This window comes from Pygocentrus nattereri, chromosome 18 (assembly GCF_015220715.1).
Source record: "Pygocentrus nattereri isolate fPygNat1 chromosome 18, fPygNat1.pri, whole genome shotgun sequence".
Lineage (NCBI taxonomy): Eukaryota > Metazoa > Chordata > Actinopteri > Characiformes > Serrasalmidae > Pygocentrus > Pygocentrus nattereri.
Genome location: NC_051228.1, coordinates 13,841,186 through 13,868,088, shown reverse-complemented (window position 1 = coordinate 13,868,088; position 26,903 = coordinate 13,841,186). Strand labels below are relative to the sequence as shown.

The window sequence follows — 26,903 nt, the reverse complement described above, 5'->3', positions numbered from 1 at the left end:
TTGTAGTAAAACCATCGAATTCTGATAAGTAGCGATTTGCCCACTTTTTGTGTATTGTGACCCCACATTCCAATGAGACTGGCTCTTTTCTACTGTAAAAAAATGATCTAAACCCATGCACCAAGTCTACTTGTTACAGTAAGAATGTAAGCATGTTAGTTGTCTGTCTCATTATTTTGAAAAGATATCACTCAAATAATTGTTTTCCCAACTTTGAAAGTAGTACTAAAAAATTTAGATTGTCTTTATTCTATGCACATTGTACTTTTATATTTTTCATTAATCTCCTTTATCTTTCATATACTTTTTTTTATTTAACCTCCCCCAGCTATTGTATTTTACATGGTTTTGATAACAAAAATAAGAGAATGTCAACAAATGAACAAAGACAGTCAAAAGACATTCTCCAAAAAGGGGAAATGCATTTGATTTATTTGTATAGAGAGAAATGATTGATAATATTTTACAAAACACTGTTCACGCATGTGATGATTTGCTCATAGTGCCATTATTACTCATCAAAGACATACAAAAATCAAAGACAAAATGAATGAACTTTTCAAACTCATGTTGCTAGCAGAACAATTATTTTGATACAAAATATCTTCATTTGCACTGCTTCCTATATAGCATTAGAATATAAAACAATGCAGTTTTCCAACTGGCTTTAGTATTTGTATGAACATATAACAAATCCATCCTATAAAGAATATAAAAAATGTCAGCCCACGTCAGTTACAAAAATCACTTTAAGTTGCAATGTAGCCAATATCAAAATGCATTTAATACATCATTCATCTACATTTATTAGTGAATAAAGAAGGCTTAGGTTTAATCATCAAACACCCCTATTTGATGGTATACATATTAATCTTGGCTCTTTGGCTAACCACTAGAGTCACTAAAACCCATAATCCTATCCTTGCTGAGAGAGGGTTATTGAGTATGTTGGCAATACATTTGTCTTTTAACCTGGGCATAGAAATTTAAAACATAGTCATCACATACCTCACTCACTTTAGAATTATTTGCACTTCTGAAAACAATACTGATTAAATGTGTCTTATTCTTGTGCATAAGTGATGAAGCACTGCAGTGCATGCTGCAGTGATATGCATGTTCTTTTTCTATTTTTCTTTTCAACTGATAATTAACTGATATGAAGCTGGCATGTCAAATGTGCACACATTTCAATAAGCAAACAGGAAAAATGCTAAAAATTCTATGTTGCCTGTGTGAAGCCAGCACAACCAGAACATTGGTTCCCCATTTGATCAGAATCTACTTTCACTATTACAAATTTCTTCAACTAATCCTACCATATTTTTATGACAGGGAGTATATCCAGCTATGAAAGGTATGAAATACAGGGTATTAATAAGTAGTATAAGCATTTTTAAAACCTCCCACAAATTAAACATCAATAAAACCTTAATGTAATTCAGAACTAGGCACTTAAGGTGAAACAAATGTTCTGTTTTCTCGAATGACATTTTGCATACGGACTGGTCATATGTAATAAAATACACAGAATATGGGAACTGGGAATTAGAGAACCACAACAACCAAACAAAACCACACAATCTTTATAGTGTTGCTCCAGTACACTATCTGATAATGCTGGGTCCAGCATACTGGCTTTGAGTCTGCTGAAGAAGCTCTGTGATTGCTAGAAGTTTTTTCAACACATGCTGCAGAGAGAGAGGATGGAAAAATAAGTACAGCCAACAAAACATCTGAAAAAAAGCATAGCATGAAAGTGCAATTCATTCATTATATAAACAGCATTAGAAGCTGAGGGTGAACAGAAACACATTTAAATAATGAGTTTTCAATACTTGATACACAGAATCCAAAACACTGACTATGCAAATTCATGTTTTCAGTAAGCAAAACTACTTGCATTACATTAATCAGTCAATTATTGATCAGTAACAATTCAGTTACCAAGTTGTTTTGAAAGCGTAATGAATACATTCGACCCATTTCACGTTCTGTTTACAGGCAATGGACAGCACCATGACATTTAATCAATTTATATGAAATTTGCTTACCAAGACATAGCTGCTTAGCAGTGCTAACACAGAGCCAAGTTCATTCACGCTTATTAATTATGAAAATACCACAGACCAGCTTCTTTGAATAAGCAAGTTTCCTAACTAAGTTTCTTGAACAATCTGGCATTTATTGGGTTTGTTGCATCACAACTTCAGCATCACAACCGGCTCTCATGTCCGTTTGTCCAATGTCTTTGTGATTTTGTGACTTTGACATTGGTTTCATTTAAAGCCCTGTAAATAAAATCTCTCTAAATAAAAACAGTACCCTTTGAAGCAATTGACACCTTTGGTAAAGATTTGCAAAGAAGACCATGAAAAATAGTTACTGTTGATTTTTTTTTTAAATAGCATATAAATCTGGTATGATGCACATGCCAAACTTATCTGTCAACAGAAGAAAGATCAGCAAACACATAAATGAAATTAGACCAAAGGCTGGCAAAATTAAAAATATCAAATATTAATGCAAGAATTAAAAATTAAAACAGTTTTTAACAGAAGATACTGTTAAAAAGTCATGCAGAATGCTGACAATTTTTTTCCTTTCAAGAATCATGGAAAATTTCCTAGCATGCATGGAATTATGGACTCCAGAAAAAACAGCAAATCATTTTCTTAAGATTAAAGCCAGTTATTTTCTATCTCCTGAAACACTGATCCAAAGCATTCCTTCACTCCTTATGAAAATTGCAATCCTCTAACTTGAGGGTACCAATAATTCTGCAGGGTAATGTAAATTCATTTCTAAGAACATTTGGACAATCTACACAAGTATACTAGTTTTGTTCGTACAGGCATTTGGGTGTTCACCAAAAAGTAAAAAAAAAAAAAAAAATACACTGAAGGAAAAAAAAGTGATTGATGGTGATTCATACTGCTGAACAGTCGATGCGCCATACCTGTTGTACACCCCTCTCATTGCTGAGGACACGCAGCTCATCTGAGTGGCTTACACACAGATCATGGAGGGCAGCTAGGTCCCGGGCCAGGTCAGTGCTAAAGTGCTCTGTAGTGGTAGGGAGCTCAGGAACATTCTGAAAAGTTTAAGAATGCAATCATATTTCCGAAAAGAGTATGGAATCACTTTATTTTTACAGTTTTCACTAATGAAATTGATGTTTCCTAAGCATGTCTGAGACCAGAAGAAAGAAAAACAGAAGATTTTATAAAGCAAAAAGGTAGACAAACCCCTAGCTCATCCAAAAACATGATCATTCTGTTTTTGTTACTCTTGATGAATGAATTTACTCCCTCCATGTATGGCTCCTGACAGAAAGGAGGGGGAAAACAGACAACACCATGAATCTCCAAAAGCTCTCCAGTAGACAAAGGAAGAAGTATGATCACAGTTTAACTTTACCTTGGTGCCAAACTCCACCAGGTTGGCTAGATTCTGTATAGCTTTGGCTACCAAAGTGAGTGTACGAGAGGCTGTAGTGGAAGGTGGGTCTGCCAAACAGAATTTATAGAATGACACAATACACTATTCTCTGAACAGATATAAACTGATTAATTCAATAATTAATAAAACTGCCCAGACAGTGTCAGCTGCCAGTTAAACTTTATTACCACTGTGCTTGGATGTTGGACTGCATTGGTAAATTGTTTTATCTTAAGGAACATCAGGACACTATTAGAGATTAGTACGGCAAAGGACTTACCAGCAATGATGTTGAATATTCTTGGATTGACAATAGCAGGGCAAATGAGTCTCAGAAAGACAAAACCACTGTAAGACACAGATGTTTTAGGGCTTGGTCACCAATCTTTCACAAAGGTGTGTGTAGCTGGAGGTCTTCTTTCCAACCAAGCAGGAGCATACCTCATAAGGAATCAACAGTTTGAAGCCCAAGACCAAGCAATTGTAAAAGTGGAATCATGTGTGATTTTGCTTGATTGAAATGAAAACCATAGATAAGGTGACCCCGCTTTTATATTTTAAAAAAGGAGGCTATGGTACATGAAAAAAATAAGTTCTTGAAAATAAGACAAATTCATAACTTTCACTGTACAACAGTTCTCCCCATCAAGAAATATTCTCTAATGTTGTAAGCTCCACACATACCTCACAACCCTAGTTCTCATGGTTGTGTTTCGGGGCCACTTCTCTTCCACAGATTTCTGTAAACACCCATATATGAACCTCAGGGTTCTATGGAAAAGAATAAATATGGAAGTATTAAAATCTCTAGTGTATTATGTTAAAGTAAACAAATGAAATAAGCTTTTATTGCTTTAAAATAAGCTATACTGTACTCACGGGGGGAGATTTTCAGTAGCCATGAATATTTTCTCCATCAGCTGAGACACTAAGCTCAAGAGATGTGCAAGATTCACATTTACATCTTCGTTTCTCTCCAGTTTGGAAGGATTTAGCTAATTTTAGTGGTGGGTAGAATATTAAAATAATTCAATAACACATTAAAAACCTTTATATAACAAAACAAAACCTTTTTTTTAATCTGACAGTCACTTTAATTATTGTGTATTAAACACATGGAATGAACTAGCTGCAACAGTGATGCTAATTTAGAAAAAATAATGGCAGCTGAAATTAAATTATAGGCTAAACTTGATAACTAGCAAAAACCCCTATTGTAATGGTATGGTATATAAGTGTTTATTTGCATTTGTGAAATGAGAGGCAGGTGAAAAGGGATGCTAATCTGTCTCACACCTATTGAAATAAAAAAAACGTGGCGTGACCGACCTTTGCAAGACAAGCCGACAATTAACATCTACCTTTAAGACACAACCCAAAATCAAGGAAAATGTAATGTAATGTGAGTAAATGCAAATAAGTAACTCTTAATGCAATGCTCTACCAGCCCAACAGGAATCACTCCAATCAAAGGTAGACAGATTTTATATATATATATATATATATATATATATATATATATATATATATATATATATATATATAAAAGCAACTTCTTGACAAGCTTTTTTTGGTGTTTGTTTTCTGTTTTGTTGTTTGTTTATGGGGAAGCTGGTCTGTTTTTTTTTTCTTTTTTTTACCACTTCTTGTTTCTTATTCATTACCTTGATGTCTGAGTACAGTTTTTTTCATTTTTCAAGGCATTACGCAGCTTGTGCTTTAGCATGCCTGTTCATACATTTTTAATCAATGTATAAACTTTTTTGTCATGCTCTCACAATTTAGGTTAGACTTTGGGCAGTATCCCCTTTATTATCTCCTTTATTAATTCCAGCGATCTCCAAGCATTACTGCATTTTATGGGTGTACTATCAGGGTGTCTGTGGAGGTAGAGGGGTGGAAGAACAGGGAACCTAAGATGCTTTTTGTTGTCTCATCTAACATTATTTAAAAAAAAAAAAGTTCACTTTATATGGTTAATAAATCAGTGAACATAGTGAAATCAGACATGTTCTGTGGCATATGCTGAGAATCTGCGGTTCTGATGCATGTAGCTATTTGTCGTGGCTGAGCTGCTATCATGGTTAGTTTTTCTGAGAGATTTCCTGGCTCCAATTCCCTACCTTTTTCTCTCAGTACCACCTACTGTGGAGCTCCCACACCACCAATCAGTGAGCCCTTTAGAATATAAATCGGTGGAATTTGTTTATGTATCCATTCTGACATGGAATAGGAAGCTGACACATCATAAATACATTTTTTTAATATAATTTTTACATACAATGGTTTACCGTGTCACCATCACATCCACCTAACCACAGTTAAACTCCTATACTACACTGTGTTATACACTTTGACTACCTGAAAAGCAAAGCTTCAAGTAAAACAGTAATGCTGCTTTCCGTTCCCCTCACTTGTCAGTCATCAAATACTCAAAGAGTCGTAACAATTTGCATCACAAGAAATATGGTGTTCATATCCCCCTGTGAGAGGTGAGTGTTGCCCCTCAATATGAATTTGACACTTCTTTAATCCATCTAAGCAAGGTGCGTGCTATCTGCCTAAAAGTGTAAAAGTATGATATGGCTGAATGTGTTACCTCACAAGACTGCTTGCATTCCATAATCTTTAAGATTGTGTCTTTAAGAGCGTGGTGAACAAAAGGAGTTGCGGTAGCTTTCATGTACTGCTCCATAAGGGTGCTAGCCAGGGTCGTGGAACGAAAGAGTGTTGTAGCCTCATCTGGCAGAAAAGGTCCGACAATCATTTTCAAGGGATTTGGTTTCTTTTCCACAGATGCAAAATTCAACATGAACTGCTCAATATTAATATCAATATCAATATCAATATCAATATCATCATACCCTCCATGCTGATTTCCCTGCTGTTAAGTGACCTTAGAAGCTGGGCTTCAAGTCTCTCATGTCTGAATATCCTGAGTAGAATGCTAGCCAGAAAAGTGCGGTCCTGTCCACAGATATTTGCTAATGCATTTATGACATGAAACTCCTTCAGTAGAATCAGCTGTAAACAGCAAGAGTAAGAGAGCACATGAAACAGCATTAAAACCATATTTAAAAAGCCTGTCTACTGCAAACCCCCTGAATAACTGTTGCTGAAACTTACCACCACTAGCATACTTGTGATAAAACACTGAACAACAACAGCAGTGGCTACACACAAACCATGCTATAATGTTGAAATGCTGGAGGAGAAACAAACCACCCCCCCTCAGCCCCCTAATATTTTGCTGTGATTATCCTCCTTGGCATCAGCGTGACACCTATTAGATGAAACATTTTGGTTGATCCCATGAGTATGTAATATTTAAGGTTTCTATCAAACTGCTGTTTGAGCCTGTGCCACTGTCCAAATAATGTATGATGCTTTGAAATTAATTAATGAGACACTAATGACAACTAGTGTTGGCTCACTTTAAATGTACAAGCTAATATAACCATTTGCATTACCTCTTTGAACTCACTATAAACCTCTTCAGGCATGATCTTCTCCATAGAATACCGTGCTCTGACCCGCAGTGAGCTAGGTTCGATGCCCTTTAGAGGTACGTGTGAGGTCAGAGGAAACCACTCATCAATCATCTGGCCCTTCTGCAATCTGCATAGCTGGCATCGCATGAATACTGCAAAGGAGTCAAAAGTGAGAACTTCCAAAAATCATAAAGGAATTATATACATTTTATTAATGACAAAAATTTAGGTGTGAAAATTAAACTCCCCACAGAGATCAAAAAGCACTGATGTTCTTTAAGATAGAGATATAAAAGAACATTAATAAAGTCAAGATATTTTTTTTCACAGGACATTGTAAAATGTCAAGCAAGAAGTGGCATACTAACAGATATCACTCTCTTTGCTCTTTTTTGTCTTATTGCTCAGAGTGATTTCAAATCTCCTGATGTCATCTGACAAGTCACTGAGGGAATAGAGAAATACATGTAAGTGACATGTACAAGTTCAGACAAAAAAATTTATTTTACAAAAAATGTTAAAAAAAAAATCTTAACACCTGCAAGACAAGACTTACTCAAAGATGAACTCCTCAGTCCACACAGGGTTCTGGCCCTCTCTGGGATGGGTCTTTGCAACTTGAATACTGTTTAGGTAGATGCTGCAGTAGGCATTTGTGAAATGTTTGCTGGGCAGTTTGTGGGCCTCTTCAACATAGAGAAGTAAACTGCGCACCTGAAAGCATATAAAAACAGATTACCAATTACTATTCACACACAGTCAGTAAAATCAATCTCTAATCCTCTTGGATAAGGTTCTATCTGACATTTTTGTCAAAATTAAGTTATTCACACATTCTTATTCCGCGATAACTTTATGTAAAGCGTTGCATTTTTGGACTATCTAGAAAACAAAAGGGTTCTATCTCCAAAGTTAGACTGTAACTTAGTTCTACAACCCCAATTCCAATGAAGTTGGGACGTTGTGTAAAACATAAATAAAAACAGAATATGATGATTTGCAAATCCTTTTCAACCTATATTCAATTGAATACACTACAAAGACAGGATATTTCATGTTCAAACGGATAAACTTTATTGTTTTTGCAAATATTCACAAATTTTGAAGTTGATGCATGCAACACATTCCAAAAAGGTTGGGACAGGGGCAACAAAAGACTGGGAAAGTTGAGGAATGCTCAAAAAACACCTGTTTGGAACATTCCACATGTGAACAGGTTAATTGGAAACAGGTGAGTGTCATGACTGGGTATAAAGGGAGCATCCCTGAAAGGCTCAGTCATTCACACATTCACAAGCAAGGATGGGGCGAGGTTCACCACTTTGTCAACAACTGCGTGAGCAAATAATCCAACAGTTTAAGAACAATGTTTCTCAATGTGCAATTGCAAGGAATTTAGGGATTTCATCATCTACAGTCCATAATATCATCAAAAGATTCTGAGAATCTGGAGAAATCTCTGCAAGTAAGCGGCAAGGCAGAAAACCAAACCTTAATGCCCATGACCTTCAATCCCTCAGGCGGCACTGCATTAAAAATCGTCATCAGTCTGTAACGGATATTACCACATGGGCTCAGGAACACTTCAGAAAACCACTGTCAGTGAACACAGTTTGTCACTCCATCTACAAGTGCAAGTTAAAACTCTGCCATGCAAAGCGAAAGCCATATATCAACAACGCTGCTGGCTTCTCTGGGCCCGAGCTCATCTGAGATGGACTGACACAAAGTGGAAAAGTGTCCTGTGGTCTGAAGAGTCCACATTTCAAATTGTTTTTGGAAATGATGGATGTCGTGTTCTCTAGGCCAAAGAGGAAAAGGACTGTCCGGATTGTCATCAGCGCAAAGTTCAAAAGCCAGCATCTCTGATGGTATGGGGGTGTGTTAGTGCCCATGGCATGGGTAACTTGCACATCTGTGAAGGCACCATTAATGCTGAAAGGTACATACAGGTTTTGGAGGAACATATGCTGCTATCTAAGCAACATGTTTTTCAGGGACGTCCCTGCTTATTTCAGCAAGACAATGCCAACACACATTCTGCATGTGTTACAACAGCGTGGCTTCGTAGTAAAAGAGCGCAGATACTAGACTGGCCTGCCTGCAGTCCAGACCTGTCTCCCATTGAAAATGTGTGGCACATTATAAAGCACAAAATACGACAACGGAGACCCCGGACTGTTGAGCAACTGAAGTTGTACATCAAGCAAGAATGGGAAAGAATTCCACCTACAAAGCTTCAACAATTAGTGTGCTCAGTTCCCAAACGCTTATTGAGTGTTGTTAAAAGGAAAGGTGATGTAACACAGTGGTACAGTGGTGTGAAAAAGTGTTTACCCCCTTCCTCATTTCCTGTTTTTTTGCATGTTTGTCACACTTAAGTGTTTCGGAACATCAAACCAATTTAAACAATAGTCAAGGACAACACAAGTAAACACAAAATGCAATTTGTAAATGAAGGTGTTTATTATTAAAGGAGAAAAAAAATCCAAACCATCATGGCCCTGTGTGAAAAAGACACTTTTTCACACCACTGTAAACGTGCCCCTGTCCCAACTTCTTTGGAATGTGTTGCGGGCATCAAATTCAAAATGAGTGAGTAATAATAATAATAATAATAATAATACATTGGATTTATAACGCACTTTTCATTTATAGTAAATCTCAAAGTGCTCACAGTATAAAACATTGATTAAAAGATAATAATCAAATAATACTAATAAAATATGATACTTTATTGTCCATATGTCCTCCTAAAAAGATATGTGTTTAGTCCCTTTTTAAAACAATCAGTTGTCTGAGGCTTCCTCAGATAGTCAGGCAGGGCATTCCAAAGGCGTGGAGCTGCCGAACAAAAGGCACGGTCACCCATGGTACTAAGTTTTGTTCTGGTTGGAAGAAGACCGTGGAGATGCACAGAGCGAAGGGCTCGTAGATGTGTCTGTGGTACTAGCAGTTCATTTAAGTAAGAGGGAGCTTGGCCACCAACACATTTGTGTGTAAGGAGGAGAACAATCTTCTTAGTCACAGGGAGCCAGTGAAGAGACTGAAGAACAGGTGTAATGTGTTTATTTTTGCGTACCTTCATCAGGACCCTGGCAGCACTGTTTTGAACATACTGTAATCTCTGAATACTCTTACTAGGGAGCCCCAAGAGAAGAGAATTACAGTACTCCAGTCTTGAGGACACAAAAGCTTGGACCAGTCTTTCAGCATCAAACAGACTGAGGATAGGACGCAACTTGGCAATATTTCTGAGATGGTGGTAGGCAGTCTTACAAATATGTTTAATATGACTATCAAAGGTGAGTTGTGAATCCAGTTTAACACCCAGGTTGTTGACTGTAGAGGATAAAGAAATGTCTTGTCCAAAGAGTGTAATTCTGGAAACATGGGATAGCCGAATCTGTTGTTGGGTTCCAACCATAATTACCTCAGTTTTTGCACTGTTCAGCTGAAGAAAATTATGAGCCAACCACACTTTTATTTCCTCCAAGCAGTCAGTAAGTTGTGTGAGAGGGGTTGTTGACTGAGAAGTTGATGACAGTAATGATGGTGAAGAGCCAACTTTCAGGTAACGTTGTAGGTCATCAGCATAGCAATGAAAAGAAATTCCATAGCGTCTGATAACATTGCCCAGTGACAATAAATACAGAATAAAATGGATGGGGCCAAGGACCGATCCCTGAGGAACTCCACAGGTCACTGAGTGAGTCTGAGATCTTACTTTCCCAAACAAATTCTGTTCTGTCCATTAGACATGATTTAAACTAGTCCAATGCAGTGTCTTTGATGCCAATGATGCAACAGAGCCTGTTCAGAAGTATGCCATGATCAACGGTGTCAAATGCTGCAGACAGATCCAGGAAGACAAGAAGTGAAGGGGAGCCAGTATCTGCTGCCATTAATAGGTCATTTGTAACTCTGATCAGAGCAGTTTCAATGCTGTGGGCAGAGCGGAAACCTGATTGGAACTTCTCAAAAAGATCATTATGCCTGAGATGATCCAGAAGACAGGCTGCAACTGTTTTCTCCAAGACCTTGGAGAGGAAAGGGAGGTTTGAGATTGGCCTGTAGTTTCCAATGACATCAGGGTTGAGGGAGAGTTTTTTTAGCCGTGGATTAATTATAGCAGTTTTTAGAGCAATAGGAACTTGACCAGTTTGGAGTGATTTATTGCGGTAGTAATCAGAGGACTAATAATGGCGATGTTAGCTTTCACCAAGGCTGTGGGAAAGGGATCCAGATTACAGGTGGAAGAGTTTGTGCCTCTGATTGTGTCTTCAGTCTCTCTCTGTGAAACTACAAGGAAATAGCTCAGAGGCTCAGAGACCTCAGACTGTAATGAAGCAACCTGTACAGGTATGGTGGAAGAGGTTGATAATGCACCGCGAATTGTGTCAATTTTCTTTGAGAAGAAAGTCAGAAATTCATCACACTGCTCATGTGTGCTTTTTAGTGGCGGGAGAGCTTGGGGTTCAAGGAGGACGTTTATTGTTGAAAACAGCTGTTTGGAACTTCCCATTCCATTTGTAATAATTTTGGAGTAATATTGCGAGCGAGACACTTTGAGAGACTTTGAATAGGACTTCTGATGCTCACGATAGGCGATCCTGTGAACAGAAGCTTTATAACGTCGCTCAAGGACACGACCAGCTGTCTTCATTTTCCGTAGATTTTCCGAGAACCAGGGAGCAGATCAAGAGAAAGTGACCACTCTAGATTTGACAGTCCTTTATCATAGACTATTGGTTAATATTTTTCAGGTTCCTGAAACTAATTTCCCGCTTTGACTGTGTGAAAGACACTGATTGTGGTATTTCCATGGACACAACCTTATGGTCAGATACACCCAGGTCATACACAGACAGATTAGTAACAACAGAAGAGCCAGTGATGACCAAGTCTAGAGTATGTCCCCTAACATGTGTGGGAACGTCAATAAGCTGGCTAAGGTTGAAACAATCCAATAGCTGAAGACATTCAGCAGCAAAACGGCAGGAGGAGGTGTTTACATGGATGTTCATATTGCCTAATATGATAATATTTGCTGATGTGAAAGATGGAAAGAAGGTTTGACAGAAGAAACGTCACATCTATCGACGTCACTGACGAAGAATTACACTTAAATGCCATGCATTCACAGGACAGGTGAGCCAGCGTCAGCTGCGACAGCTTCAAATCACTGCGGTAGATGACAGTCAGGCCACCACCGCGACCTGTGATACGGGCTTTCTGTAAATATGAATAGCCAGTAGGACAAGCCTCATTTAAAACAGAGAAAGCCTCAGGTCGATGCCATGTTTCTGTAAGACACATCAAGACTAAGCCTATATCAGAGATGTGATCCTGAATCAGACATGATTTATTTGTAAGTGATTGTACGCTGAACAGTTCCACTTTAATGATGGCTGGAGAAATGTGCCTCTGTAGTGGTCGGAGTATGCTGAAATCCACTCCGCGTTTTCCAGTTTGCTCAGTGACAGCCATAGTCATGGAAACTCCAAAGCTACTACTTCGCAGAGCAGTAGTGTTCTGATGACATGTAGGACGGGCGACGGCAGGCAGAGTTGACCATAGAGACGGAATAGCTTGACTTGATTGCAGAAGTTTAAACTTCCTCCCACAGCTTCTGTGAATATAACGAGGTCGGCGAAGAAGTTGTTTGATCGTTGATATACATGATGGAGTGGAGTGAGTATTGAGTTTTAACAGCTGGACAGCAGTATAGTTGATCGTCATAGTAAGTAAAGTTGTCCAAGTCAGTTCAAAAAACAGCTCCGGAGAAAGATACAAGCACTTTGAACGAAGATAAAACTGACTAAAGATAAACGATTAAAAAATAAAAACAACTAAACGACTAAAATAGACACCTAACAAAACTAGTAATAAAAATAGTTAAATCTCAGATGAGAAGCGGCGGACAGACCACGCCAGCGTCCTCTCATCAAATGATTGTCTTCTTCTTCTTCTTCTTTCGGCTGCTCCCTTTAGGGGTCGCCACAGCGGATCATCTGCCGCCATCTTGCCCTATCCATTGCCTCCTCTACTTTCACACCAACCATCTCCATGTCCACCTTCACTACATCCATAAACCTTCTCTGAGGTCTACCTCTTCTTCTAACCGGCAGCTCCATCTCCAACATTCTTTGCCCAATATATCCACTATTCCTCCTCAACACATGTCCAAACCATCTCAACCTGGCCTCTCTGGCTTTATCTTCACTTTCACTGTCCCTCTGATCTGCTCATTTCTAATCTTGTCCAGCCTTGTCACTCCCAACGAAAATCTCAGCATCTTCATCTCCGCCACCTCCAGCTCAGCCTCCTGTCTTTTAGACAGAGCCACAGTCTCCAAACCATACATCATAGCAGGACGCACTACTGTCTTGTAAACCTTCCCTTTCACTCTTGCTGCTATCCTTCTGTCACACATCAGCCCTGACACACGTCTCCACCCACTCCATCCTGCCTGCACCCTCTTCTTCACCTCTTTTCTACACTGTCCATTGCTCTGGATGGTTGACCCAAGATATTTGAAGTCATCCACCTTTACGACCTCTACTCCTTGCATCTTTACCTTTCCACCTGCCTCCCTCTCATTCACACACATGTATTCCATCTTATCTCTACTGACCTTCATTCCTCTCCTCTCCAGTGCAAACCTCCTCCTCTCCAGATTCTCTTCCACCTGCTCTCTACTCTCACCACAGATTACAATGTCATCTGCAAACATCATGGTCCATGGAGCCTCCTGCCTGACCTCATCTGTCAACCTGTCCATCACCATTGCAAACAAGAAGGGGCTCAAAGCTGATCCCTGATGTAACCCTACCTTCACCTTGAAACCATTTGTCACTCCAACTGCACACCTCACCACTGTCTCACTATCCTCATACATGTCCTGCACCACCCTAACATACTTTTCAGCTACACCTGACTTCCTCATACAGTACCACAGTTCCTCTCTTGGCACCCTATCATATGCCTTCTCTAGATCCACAAAGACACAAGGTAGCTCCTTCTGACCTTCTCTGTACTTCTCTACCAACACTCTCAACGCAGAAATTGCATCTGTGGTACTCTTCCTGGGCATGAAACCAAACTGCTTCTCACTGATCTGAACCTCTCGCCTTAGCCTTGCTTCAACAACTCTTTCCCATACCTTCATGGTGTGGCTCATCAACTTTTTACCTCTGTAGTTAAACCAGCCATTAGGGGTGTACTTTGTGTACATCTGGTGCCGGTCCCAAGAAATGTTGAGGGTTGCGTCAGGAAGGGCATCCGGCGTAAAACTTGTGCAAAAACTCTCATGCTCAGAATGCAGATAGAACATTATAATTTCAAGGGGATGATCTGACAACATACCTGGCGAAGGCGTTTGTTTGGAGAAGACTGGGAAGGTTTCCTAAGATTACTGCAGAAGGTTTGCAGACATTTCATCCAGTCCTAGAAAGAACAGAAATCAATAAAAAAATGCAGAGTTTTAAAGTACTTATCAATTTGCAAAATCAAATTAATTCCTCTTTTAGTATGTAGCATACCTGAGCTTGCTCAGGGGTCTCCCCTGCAAAGTAGAAGATACACAGCTCCTCACTAAACAACTGCTGAAAAACTATTTGGAAACAGTTTGGCCTATAGAAGAACATGCAAAGTTTCACAATTGCTGTTAAAGTAATTGTCATTTATACCCACTTCAATAACACAAGTTTAAAATTTTACCTGCTGAACATACTGTCGTGTACACCATACACAGAACATTCACTCAGGTCAATTAGACCCTTTGGTTTCGTAGCTCGTTTTTCACTCTCAAAATATATGAGTTGAGAGTCATTCCCTTCCAGAATGAAGTAGAGATTCTTCCATCTTTTTCCTTTAAAATCAGATGCACATCAGCTCATGAAAGTAGGTGAGGTATATTAAACTGTGGTAGAATTTAGCATTTTATACCAGGTGAGGCTAAGGGCTGTACAATGTCAAAAAATACATCAATTATAATGCTACACTCTGATTGTGAGGACTTGGGATATAGTGAAAACACATGAATGTTGAATGAATGCATGTTGTTAAAATGTGGCCTTCATTATTTTATTCCAAAACAATTTGTTTACTAGATCATGTGTCAAACAAGAAAATCTAAATCTGATGGGTGAAAATGACAATGCCACCCAAAAAATGTGATTACTTGCATATTGGGGCCTTCCAATATGTGAACCTATAGGTTTGTAATGGCAAAACAGTGATAACTTTTGTTCCTTTGGGACTTTGCCTTACAATTCCCTGTATGAAAAATAGGGTTCATGTAATAACTTTCTGTGAGGTACTTTTAGAGCAGTGGTCTAATCCTGGGCAGCTATTTTCAAATGTATTAGACTTAATTAAAGGGTGGGCCAGCTTACTGGAAACAGGCCAGAACTCAACTCTGCAAAAAGGTAGTTCTCCAGTGCCAGAATTGAAGACCACTGTTTTAGAGGTATTAAATGCTTGAATATGTGCTCAATTCATTTATATACATCTTAATTACTTACTAAGCAGACATCTAAGCAGAAAAATCAGTGGAATTCTTCTTGCCTACATATGATATGTAGTATTAAGCTATATATCACATAAACCTGTGATTTTAAAGGGTTAACCTTTTTAAACTGCTGTTTAAATACCTTTATTGAACAAAAGATACCCGTTCTTTACAATGTTTTTGTAGAATGCATCCTTTGTTTTTTGACGTAGAGTTTTGTAGATTTCTCTTCCCTCTGCAAAGTCAGTGACTATCTGCTCCTGGCGCTGAAATCAGACAGACCAAGACCAGAACTTCATTTATGCCTTATAGATACTACAGAGTGGCAGTAAAACTGTTTATATCATATAAAACTAAATTCCTGGGACAATTCTTTTCATGCTACTTACCTGGGCAGGTACAGCATCTTCCAGAACATAACCCTGAACAATCTGTTCTTTCCTATAATGCTCAACGATGTCATCAATACTGAAAAACAGAAAGCATTTTTTTTAGATAAAAAAAGTGACATTTTATTTTGAGTGGTCCCTTTAGATGAAACAAACACTCAGGGTGAGGTTTATTTTTGCACAATTTAAGTAACATTAACAATACATCTACTTAAGGTAAGTAATGTATCAACACTATATCTACAAGATATTTAATTCAATGTATTCAGATGCTTCAGTACTATTTGTTAAGAGTTTAATAATCATCTACATAGGAACACAAAGTGTTATCACAAAAAAGTTTTTATATTTTCATCCACTATAGAAACAACTACCTGTTTTACCCATTGTGGGACTAAGGACATACTCAGCCCACAATTTGATTCAATGTACAATACTGGGTTCATGATTGGTATTCTAATAATATTCTGAGAAAAACTTATGAAAAATATAACTGTGCTGTTGCAAAACTTACTAATGACACCAGAGCTATGAGATAAGAGGAGTCTGGAGATGACTGGCGCCAATTTGCATGTTCAAACAGTGCAGTGGCATTAGATGCATAATTAATAGAATGTCCTTTCTTGCAATGCATTCTCACTTTTGCACTGCAATACCATATTATTGCATTTCTATTACCCATGTTCACCTGTTATAGACACGACCTCCCATCATGAAGTTGTTGCTTGATGTTAGGCAGATTTTAAAGCGCTGGATGTTTTTATTGGTGCGGAAAAAGAGAGTGTAATCTCCAGGTGTGCTGTCTGATGGTCTTACTAAAAAACTAGATACCTGTCCAACTGCAGAAAAAGGTAATAAAGCAAAAAGTATTAGTTAAATATGAACAAGTTACTTTTACTTTTTGGCATCAATAACAGTCATCCTCAACTATGACTGACCTGTCTTGAGTAGAGTATAGGCCTCTTGCTTGGTTACCTTCCCATGATACCAACTGCATTATGGAAAGTAGCAGTTAAGGCAAGGCCACAAACCAAGAGACAAAGACATAATGTCACAACATAAGCAAGCACTTTGAATGACAACAGTGTATGAAAGGTGCTATATAAATAAACTTGCCTTGGCGTAAGGTTTGAGTAGCAATCTTATCACAGTTTTTAAGCCAACTTAGCATCTGCATTAATCAATGCACCATGTACATGTTCATAGTACACTGAACAGAACACTGCAAGCAACATAGAACATATGTAATCCAACATACATTTTTCCCTCATGAGGATCCTCTTCTCGTCCCTGTTAATGAACAATATAAAAGACAATCACAAGACCAATACAAAACAATATGTCCATACACAGATGATAATTTGTCTTTTTTAATTCCTCCACTTTAAGTACTTACCACATCTTTTACTAAACCTTTCACAATAAGGCCTTGCTCATCAGTTCGGACATTTGTCACCCACATCCAGCCATCTTCATCTTCATTGTGAACTATAAACAGATCTCCTTTCAAGAAACTGTAGAGTACAACACCTCAAATGAGTATTGATAATATCACCATCAAAGTTAAACCATAGAAAACTCTTAAAGCTGAGGTACCACTGAAGTGACTCAGCAAACCATACCTGAGCTCATCAGTTTCAGTCTTAGTATATGGGAGAATGGCTCGCACCCTTCGCCGATCTTCTACAGGCTTTGCATCAGAAAAACAGGTAATAATATTAAAAATTAATACAACTTTTTTGTAATTTGTTGGCAACTTCTAACGGTTAACTTAAAAAAGGACAGAGAGACTTCTATTTACTCTTCTATGGAGACATTATATTACCTCTGGGGGAGCCACAGGTGAAAGAAGCTTTTCTCCTTTTAGCAGACAGGAGACATAACTGTAATAACCAATCAAGTCAGACAAGGAGGAAAAACAACGCCCTCCAATATAGTAGTCTCCACACATGGCAATGATCCTGCAGACATAATTAACAAATTGATGGTTTGCCTACATCTAGAATTGGTTGATGGCCTACAATTTAAGTAATTAAACTTTCTTGCACAGAAACACACCTGAAGTGATTGACAGTACTAGTCATGCTAAGGAAAGACAGCACAAAAGAGCCAGGCCGACGACCACTCTCCCTGATGAGGTAGCTGCCTGGTGTCTGAGCCTGGCGCAAGCGTTCCTCTGCTATTGTCCTGTCCAGCTTCCCATGATACCACCTGAAAGATGACAAACTCTCATAACAACTACTCAACAACAATTACAGAGTAGCTAAAGTTAACACGAGCTTTTCTTCAGTATGTGTATTTGCATCCTTGCTAGGGTTGACCCAAAACCCAAGTCCTGTCTCAAATCATTATCTACAGCGTCCATCTTTGCTGAAAAAGCCAACTCACTGATTTGGGGGCGATGCAGTACGTGGAAAAGTTACTTCCTCCTCTTCGTATTCCTGACCGTCCAGAGCATCATTTTCTTCGATTGTGCCTAGAGCCCCATATATGGCAGACGGCGGCTGAGGGAAAAAAGGAGCGCATGAGTGTACCTGTGGACTTGGGTATGTTGATATCTGGTTATCCGTTCCTACTTTTTGAGATGGCAATGTTATGCTTGCATCTTCTAATAGAACATTCCCCATGGTACCAGCACTGGCAATTCCTGTTGTGGCCAATGTGATCGCTCCCGGTTTTGGCTGTCCTCCAACAACTGAAAACAACGTCAACGCTGAAGACGTTCCATGTGATATGCCTGGGGAGATGTTAACTTTGGGAGCAAGGCCCAAATCCATGCTCGGACAGACCGAGAACCGAAATGTATCCATGTCACTTTTACTACCTCTCCGTGTCGCTACCGAGGCAGAGTCAGGCTCCTCGCTGCCATCCTCAGTTGCCATTATTTTTTTCTTTCGGAAAGCTGAAGAATGGCCAGGGTTAGGCTTGACCGAGTGCAGTCACACTGAGGGCATTCTTTCCCGCTTGAGATCCACCTCTGCAAGTTTATGCTGTAAAGAGATAACCCGGAGATATGAGGCTTATGACACTCGACAAACAGCTACGTTAGCTAGCCAAGCCAGCTAGCAAGCTACGTTAGCCAGCTAGCGAGGTAAAGCAAGCATAAGGGTAACTTCATTACCCACTCAGTCTTCACTTTCTTTTATACCCTAAGTTAATGGATATTTTGAAAGGAGGGAAATAAAAAGCTGCTTGGCTAGCTAGTTAGCCGCCTCAGTTATAATTACGCCCATTTACCATTACATTAGGGCGAACTTATTGTAAAGTAGCTCACACAACAACACAGATTCACTTTCTCGGGTATACAACGAGCAATAGTTTATGGACAACTAACGTTAATCAAATACCTGTGTTAATGTGGCTAGCATTTCCAACTAAGTAGTTACTTAAAATCTACCGAATAAAACAATCCAATGCGCACAGGTAGTTAGATAAGAACAACATTTGCTAGCTTGTTACGCTAGCTAGCTAGCTCGATTGCTTTAACCAATTCCATCTGTGTCCCAAGTTTCTCCCAAAAGTCCGACGTTGATTTGTCGTCGATCGTTTCTGTTTGGTATGAGGTAGGCATATAAACGCGAGTCCTACATTTACACAGAACTTTTTATACATAACTTTATACTCGCTGCATCGCTGGCTGTACAATCTCTCATACACCACTAACCCTCACCTCACTAGAAAAATGCCCCTCCTTGTTTCACCCCTCGCACTTCTTGACCACTTGCTCGCCCCACACTAGCTTCAGCAGACCTGTAGCAATTAAAATGTTATATTCATAGGCATGGCTTGTGATACAATTTCGCATACGTTTAAGACTGAGGTATTCAGAATGATTAACAGTCCCATACAGTCAAGTGTAATAACCCAGTTTTCTGTAAAACGGTAATTACATTTAAGAATTCTTTAAAATTTGTAAGCACAGATCTGGTTCTCAAAGTGCTGAGTGTCCCGCTCAGTTACCTTAACATCACTTTGCTTGATTGCTTACGGGCAGTATTCAGTGCTTGCACTAAAATAAATACAATCTAAACTCCCTACTATTTTAGTCACAACACTACAAAAACAAATTAATTAGTATGTTCTATGTATGTTGTAAGTATGTTCATCCTAACAAAGGCGTATAATAATAGTAAATATTAAACCCACAAACTATGCAATATGTGGCGGTGTGAATGTGCCATTCATTCTTTCTTTCAAAGCGGCGAGAAAGTTGGGAGCCCTCTTGTTAGGATTACCGTGTGCACCCCTCTATCAGTTTGAACTTCTGCTCCATGGCGGCACATTCATTTGTTTGATGCGAACGCAAGTGGGTTAGAGTAGCTATAATGCTCCATTCAGCACAATACTGGTGCAGAAGTTCCCTTCCTATGAATTTAGGGAGAAATTTGCAGAACTTCTGTACCAGTTATTCTTGAGAGCAGTCCATACAGTATACTTTCTTGTCTGATAAAGCTTTTCAATGAAAATTAATCATTAACATTAGAAACAAAGACTTGCCATTATTGGAGTATGAATTGTACTTGGCAATGTCTTAATAGAAAACTGAAGCCAAATGGTGTATCATTCACAATGGAAAAATGACAATATCATCAAAAGGCTGCCCAAACACATGCTTCCCTGATGAGCCCATCTTTCCATGAGCTTATTTTGATATCCAGCGAAAGAGTTGTGTAGTAAATCACAACCCAGGACTACTCTGCAAATGTACACTGATCTGGCATAACATTATGACCACCTACTTGTTTATACACTCATTGTCCGTTTTATCAGCTCCACTTACTACATAGGTTCACTTGGTAGTTCTACAGTTACAGACTGTAGTCCATCTATTTCTCTGTTGGCCCCCATTTTGCCCTGTTCTTCAGTGGTCAGAACCCCCATGGACCCTCACATAGCAGATACTTTTCTGGGTGGTGGATCATTCTCAGCACTGCAGTAACACTGACATGATGGTGTGGTAGTGTTGCGCTGGTCTGAGCAGATCAGACACAGCAGTGCTGCTGGAGGTTTTAAATACTTCAGAGTCACTGCTGGACTGAGAATGGTCCACTTACCAAAAATATCCAGCCAACAGCATCCTGTGGGCAGCATCCTATTACCACTGATGAAGAACTAGAGGATGAACAATCAAACTGTGCGACGGCAGATGAGCTATCGTCTCTGACTTTACATTTACAAGGTGGACTGACAAGGTAGGAGTGTCTAATAGTGAGTAGACACAGTGTTTAAAAACTTCAGCAGCACTGCAATGTCTGATCCACTCGTACAAGCACAACACACACTAACCTACCACCACCACATTGATGTTACTGCAGTGAATGATCCACCATCCAAATAGTACCTGCTCTGTGAGGGTCCATGGGGGTCCTGACCACTGAAGGACAGGGTAAAAGGGGGCTAACAAAGTATGCAGAGAAACACATGGACTACAGTCTGTAACTGCAGAACTACAAAGTGCACCTATATAGTAAGTGGAGCTGATAAAATGGATAATGAGTGTAGAAACAATGAGGTGGTCATAATGTTATGCCTGATCAGTATATTTTCCATGTTACAAATTCACCTTCTTGAGTTGAAGTGGGTCAGTTCAAGCAGAGAAAACACTGAAATGCTCAGGGTACTTCAAGACCAGGGTTGGGAACCTGTGGTGGAGATAGATAACACTGACACTAAGTGTGTTTAATTCTCAGTACATTTGTTTAGCATTCAGAAGACATTTGAATATGTACTTTTGCCCATAAAGTGATTTTTTGTGGTAGTGGAATGATCTTGAAGAGGGAATGTGCAAAATATTTAGACATGTCCTGGAACATCAAGACAGCAATACATTATTGCAGTCTACTCCTTAGGTGAGCGAAGCTAAGTGGGGCAATATGAAAGTATTTCACCATACTATAAACATTTTTAATGTGGGACTGTTGGTTGCTTTTTTAACTGATAGCAGTCAGTCAAGTGGGTACTGAATCAAGACAGTGCCATTCCACTGAACCCAACAAGATTTTCTATATTATACCACAAGCAATCTATTATCCTATGTTCTTAACTATCTAATTCATACAGAATTAATCACCTATCCCAAAGTGCTTATTAAATTTGTTAAATTTACATGAATGTACTAGGTCATTGATTAAGCATTGATTGATTAAAGAAAATGTATGGATTGGTCTGTAATCTAATTAACCATTAGGATTTAAGCTGAGGATGACAGACTTACTCAAGTCCACCAACGGTCCACCAACTTACTGTGAGTTACTCAGCTGACTGTCTAGAGACATTTTCATGCTGCAAATAGCCTCTTACATTAAGCAGACAAATCAGTTCTGCCCATGTTGGCTTAACAAGCTGAGATACTGCTTATGACCAGTTTTTTTTTCCTTGATTTTGATCAATTGATTTTTGGACCACAGCTGTATTCAGTAGTTAGCTGAGTGGCTGTTGGATGTCTCGAGTCATATCAGTGTCCAATGTGCTCTTTCCTAAATAACTCTTTGCTGACAAAGATTGGGGCTACCACAATTTTTGTTATTATTATTTGTGATGGCAGAAACAAATAAGTATGTGTAAGCATAATGTAGAATATTGATGGTGTTTATCAACAATTAATAACATTCACCGAATTCTTTATCTAGTAATTTCTGTGCTCAGGACTGTTGAATTGTGCTGTTGTGCTATAAACTATTTGTTGTAATTATAGTCTAAACCTTATTAGGATACCATTTCTCTAACGGAAGACATTCTTTTCCTCAGAAAGAAGTGTTACAATTACTGTTCCTAAATTGACTCCTTAAATGATCAAAATTTTATTACATAGTAATATAATCTAAAAATAGCTCAGGCAATTTACACTGAAGTCCTTGTATTTACTGAACACTAAGCCTTAATATATAATAAGCCTGGGCTTTTAAGGATTGAAGTATGTTTGGCATAATTGTATTTGCCAAGATAACACTACCAATTCCTGAACACTGAGTTCTAGGTTCTTACTTGCACAGAGTTTCAGCAATCTGAACGGTATTGTGCAGCACACATAGGCCACTTGACAATTATTTTATTCACATCCAAAATGTTCATTAAGTACAAATTGAATTAATTTATTTTTCAGGAGATATTCTGTGGAGATTAGGGGATAGCCTACCTGTAGAAAAATAGGTGAAAAAAATATTAAAAAATATAAAGTAAAACTGAGATTCCTAACAACTGTGCAAGGCCTAAGAGACCAACAAAGAGACATGAGAGACAGGACAAAATCCATGCTTTTGCTTCAGATCAAAAAAAAAAAATCCACAGGTGTTTATCTTTCTTTATTGATATTGTGTTTGTTCTCAGCACTATTGATCTTGAAGAATGTGTAGCTGTCAAGAAGCTGTTAATGAAACTGAAACTGTTTAATAAATGGACGAGTCTATATATATAACTGGTCTCTGACTTGCACAGTACTATATGTGTTTTTATTATCATGATTTTTGTGTTAAACTTTAGATGATTTCCAAGAATGCAAAAGGACTTTATTTTATATTTTTATACCTAAGCTATCTGTGTTTCATCAGAAGACAATTGTATACAAAATACAGAACCAATTGTTTCAAGAAAAACTCATTTTTGTCATTCAACTATACAACTACATTTTAATTAAAATTGATGGTCACCAGGGTTGATTTGATGATAGTAAAAGATTTTTTGGCAAGCCTTACAAAGAATTTGTTGGCATGGGAATATTGTATAGATGTTATGGAGACTTGGTGACCCCAAGATGCAAACTGTGGAAGTCATGGATGACCACTTTGGGGTTCCTTAAAATTCAAGTGTGTTTTAAAAAAATGTTGATATACAACCCCATTTCCAAACAAGTTGGGATGCTGTGTAGAACAGAAACAGAATGCAAATGATGTAAAGTAAGTAAGCTGAGTAAGCTGCTCAACAGTTCTTTTTTCATTTCAACAGTTGTATTTTTCATTTCATAATGCCCCAAATGTTTTCAGTGGGTGACAGGTCTGGACTGCAGGCAGGACTTTTAATACTTTTTAAAACTATTTTAATTCAGAGCAATGCTGTTATACTATATGCAGAATGTGGTTTGACATAGTCTTCCTGAAATAAGCAAGGCCTTCCCTGAAAAAGACGTCGTCTATATGGTGTCTATATTCTTGAATTGCTGCACTATTTGCCCACGCAGGCTTTCACAGAGTGGTGAACTCCTATGCACCTTTACTTCAGAAAGACTCAGCCTCTCTGAGATTCCAAGAGCCAGAGCAGGAGACTGACTATATTCACAATCATGTTACACTGTTAGAAATAAAGGTACCATACAGGTACATGATTCGTTCATCAAGGTACAGACAGCATAAATGTTCCCTCAAAGGCACAACAATGGTTTTAAGATCCAGTTTTGTACCTTAAATAAGTATTTCCCAGTGGAAAAGTAGATATTTGTATCTTTTTATAAACTACTTTTTTAAAACAGAACCAATTAATAAAAAGCCTCCTGATGAGATGAGGCGTGTGGAGTCAGGACATCTTAGAAAATATAATTTCAGTGGATTATGGTACGGATATGTTCCATGAGTAAAGGTACTGAGATGTACCCCTGAGGGTACCACCACAGTGACAAGAAGAGTACTGGCCCAGTGACAGTGTCATACCTTTTTTTCTGAGAGTCTACTGACCTGTTGCCGATTACCACCAGGTGTGTTTTTTTAGAACTACACTTTACCAGCCTTTTGTTGCTCCCATCCCAACTTTTTTGGAACATGTTGATGGCATTGAATTGAAAATGGGCTTTTTTGTTTCAACATTTTATATGTTGTCTTTGTACTATTCTCAATTAAATATAGGGTTTAAATTATTTGCACATCATTGTATTTTTTTTTATTTACGTTTTGCACAGCAACTTTTTTTGGAAATGGGGTTGTGTTTTGTTCACAGGAAGATCTAGATGTAAACGTTTTTAAGCTGCTGTAGGGGTTTCTATTAAATGAGTAAATGAAACAGAATTTAAGATTCATGCAAAATAGTAATCACTGTTTTGGTGTCATGAATAGGAATAGTCTTTGTGGGTTGTGTTCATGAGATGTATAAAAGACAGACTTTTAAAAGGTGGATTGGTGGTGGTGTAAACAAATAATAAAACTTGCCACAGCAGATGAACATAATCTATTATGCCTATAGCAAAAAGACACAAATGTATGTTATGAGCTAGACTGGCTTATTTGAAAAATTAATGTACATACTAGAAAGATACTTTGGAGAATATATGAATAATCAATTTCTGTTTGATATCTAGATATTCTTCAGATTATATTTTTAACATATGATCGAATCTAGCTTCACCTCTTCTAGTTCTGACAGAAAGTCACACATTTAGCCTACGCCACAGAAGGGGTCCTTGCAACATTTGACCACTGCGCGACCGTGTGAGTCGGAGGATGCGGAGTGTGGTAGCCTGACGGGCAGAACACCATTACTGCAGGAAATGGACCTGTACTGTAACCGATAGCAGCAGTTCCTTCAAGCGCCAGAGCGGTAGATGGACTGTATTTTAAGCTGCATTGAAGAAGCTCGTCGGGGACGTGGCAAGGAATATCCTTGAATCTGCGACAAAGAAAGAAGCGTAGCATTCGGCCTTTGAGAAAATAAGACGTTAATACTGAATGACATGGTGTCTTTGTTTCTGCTTATGATCCTCTGCATTGGCGCGTCTGTCCCAGATCCGACAACCGGTGAGTTAGATAAAAAAAAAGCTATTCGTTTTCAGTCAAGAGTGCTGATATACAATAACCACCCATTAGCATACCTGTCGTTCGTTTGGACGTCCCTGACTCATACTTGGCCAAGGCCAAGTTTCACAAACCTAACTTCTTCGCGTTTTTCGGTATACCAGAGCAACGTTCTTTATCAACATGATGTCTCCAAACATGACCTAATCATTTTTTTAGTGCAGAATTAAAGGAGAGGACTGACGAAAGCATATTTCAGGTTATACATTTATAAGTAGCATTAGCCTACACTATGAATATAGGCTTGAATGAACATTACAAGATACTTCTAGCACTAGCGTTTCAGTTCTGTCTTATATTACTAAACTTTTATCTATATGACTTATCTTAATGCAAAGCTAGCTTTCAGTACAGAGACGTAACGGGTAATAGGACATATTTAGTGTGTCATTCAAACCGATCTGATTCTGTCACTGTTGCGTTCATCACTGTCCTTAAAGTCTAGAGATGAAACGATTGTATAGTGGCAGGAAAAGTATTTGAACCCTTTGGAATTACTTGCATTTCGGTATGAAGTCGTCAAACACAGTCTGTGCTTAAATAATAACACAAAAAATAATGCATTGATCTTGTCCATCTTAAATACATCATTCAAACATTTACAGTGTAGGTTGGAAACAGTATGTGAACCCCTAGGCTAATGACAACAAAGGCTAGTTGAAGCCAGGAATTTGCAAACCTGACGTCCAGTCAATGAAATGAGATTGAAAGTGTTGGTTGGGGCTACTTTGATTTATAAAAAACAATCAAATGTTCTATTCACAAGAAGCATCTACTAATGTGAACCATGCCTTGCCAAAAAAAAAAACAAATATATAAAAAAACACTCACTATCAATAATTATTTATTTGTATGAAGCTGGAAATGGATACAAAAGTAGTCTCAAATAGTTCAGGTATTTATTAGTCTACAGTTAGACAAACTGTCTATAAATGTGAATGATTTAGTACCGAGTTTACCCTCCCTTGAAGCCGCTTCCCAGGCAAGGTCACTTTGAAGACAATACAGAACGGAAAAAGAAACAAAAAGAACTGTAGAGTAACAGTGGCTTCAAGGAATCTTTGGAACTTGTTCAGATCATTGTTTATGTGAAAAGAGGAGTGGTGGCCTTGGCACAAATGAAGAAAGCTGCTGCTCTTCAAAAAAAAAAAAAACCCACATCATTTCATGACTGAAGTTTGGAAAAAGGCCACCTTGACACACCAGAGCATTCCAAAAATATTTTGTGGACTGATCAAACTAAGATATTTTGGAAAGAACACATAGCACTGCATATGGCGTAAATAGGTCACTG

General features: G+C 38.4%; 2 protein-coding genes across 11 annotated transcripts in view; one reads left to right on the top strand and one right to left on the bottom strand.

Annotated features, from left to right (window-relative positions):
- edil3b (EGF-like repeats and discoidin I-like domains 3b) overlaps positions 1 to 26,903 on the top strand; it is a 76,862-nt gene that overhangs the window by 29,287 nt on the left and 20,672 nt on the right. For 2 of the 8 annotated variants that reach the window (XM_037547297.1, XM_037547294.1), the window contains exon 1: positions 25,228 to 25,552. The exons of 3 other annotated variants lie outside the window; for them this stretch is intronic. In XM_037547297.1, the coding sequence (XP_037403194.1) occupies positions 25,489 to 25,552 (64 nt within the window). In that variant the 5' untranslated portion in view covers positions 25,228 to 25,488. Of the gene's footprint in view, positions 1 to 18,254; positions 18,383 to 25,227; positions 25,553 to 26,903 lie in introns of those variants that run through there. 3 more of the 8 variants (XM_037547298.1, XM_017693781.2, XM_037547296.1) reach the window with 2 other exon arrangements.
- On the bottom strand, positions 403 to 19,513 carry rasa1b (RAS p21 protein activator (GTPase activating protein) 1b). Of its 3 annotated transcripts, XM_017693773.2 has the most exons (25): positions 18,225 to 19,513; positions 17,895 to 18,047; positions 17,662 to 17,797; positions 17,459 to 17,526; positions 17,233 to 17,350; positions 17,095 to 17,126; positions 16,775 to 16,827; positions 16,525 to 16,675; positions 15,837 to 15,915; positions 15,590 to 15,713; positions 14,655 to 14,805; positions 14,477 to 14,567; positions 14,301 to 14,381; positions 7,489 to 7,646; positions 7,301 to 7,377; positions 6,912 to 7,084; positions 6,306 to 6,465; positions 6,041 to 6,183; positions 4,321 to 4,436; positions 4,126 to 4,212; positions 3,722 to 3,789; positions 3,421 to 3,509; positions 3,249 to 3,326; positions 2,960 to 3,094; positions 403 to 1,691 (listed from the first exon to the last, which is right to left on the bottom strand). In XM_017693773.2, exons 1-25 carry the CDS (start codon positions 18,716 to 18,718, stop codon positions 1,608 to 1,610), a joined length of 3,099 nt encoding a protein of 1,032 aa, XP_017549262.1. In that variant the 5' UTR covers positions 18,719 to 19,513; the 3' UTR covers positions 403 to 1,607. The 3 variants fall into 3 exon arrangements, 2 of the variants coding, with proteins under 2 accessions (XP_017549262.1, XP_017549268.1); XR_001857688.2 differs by lacking the exons at positions 403 to 1,691; positions 2,960 to 3,094; positions 3,249 to 3,326 and having other exon boundaries at positions 3,428 to 3,509; positions 3,722 to 3,882; XM_017693779.2 differs by lacking the exons at positions 403 to 1,691; positions 2,960 to 3,094; positions 3,249 to 3,326; positions 3,421 to 3,509 and having other exon boundaries at positions 3,652 to 3,882.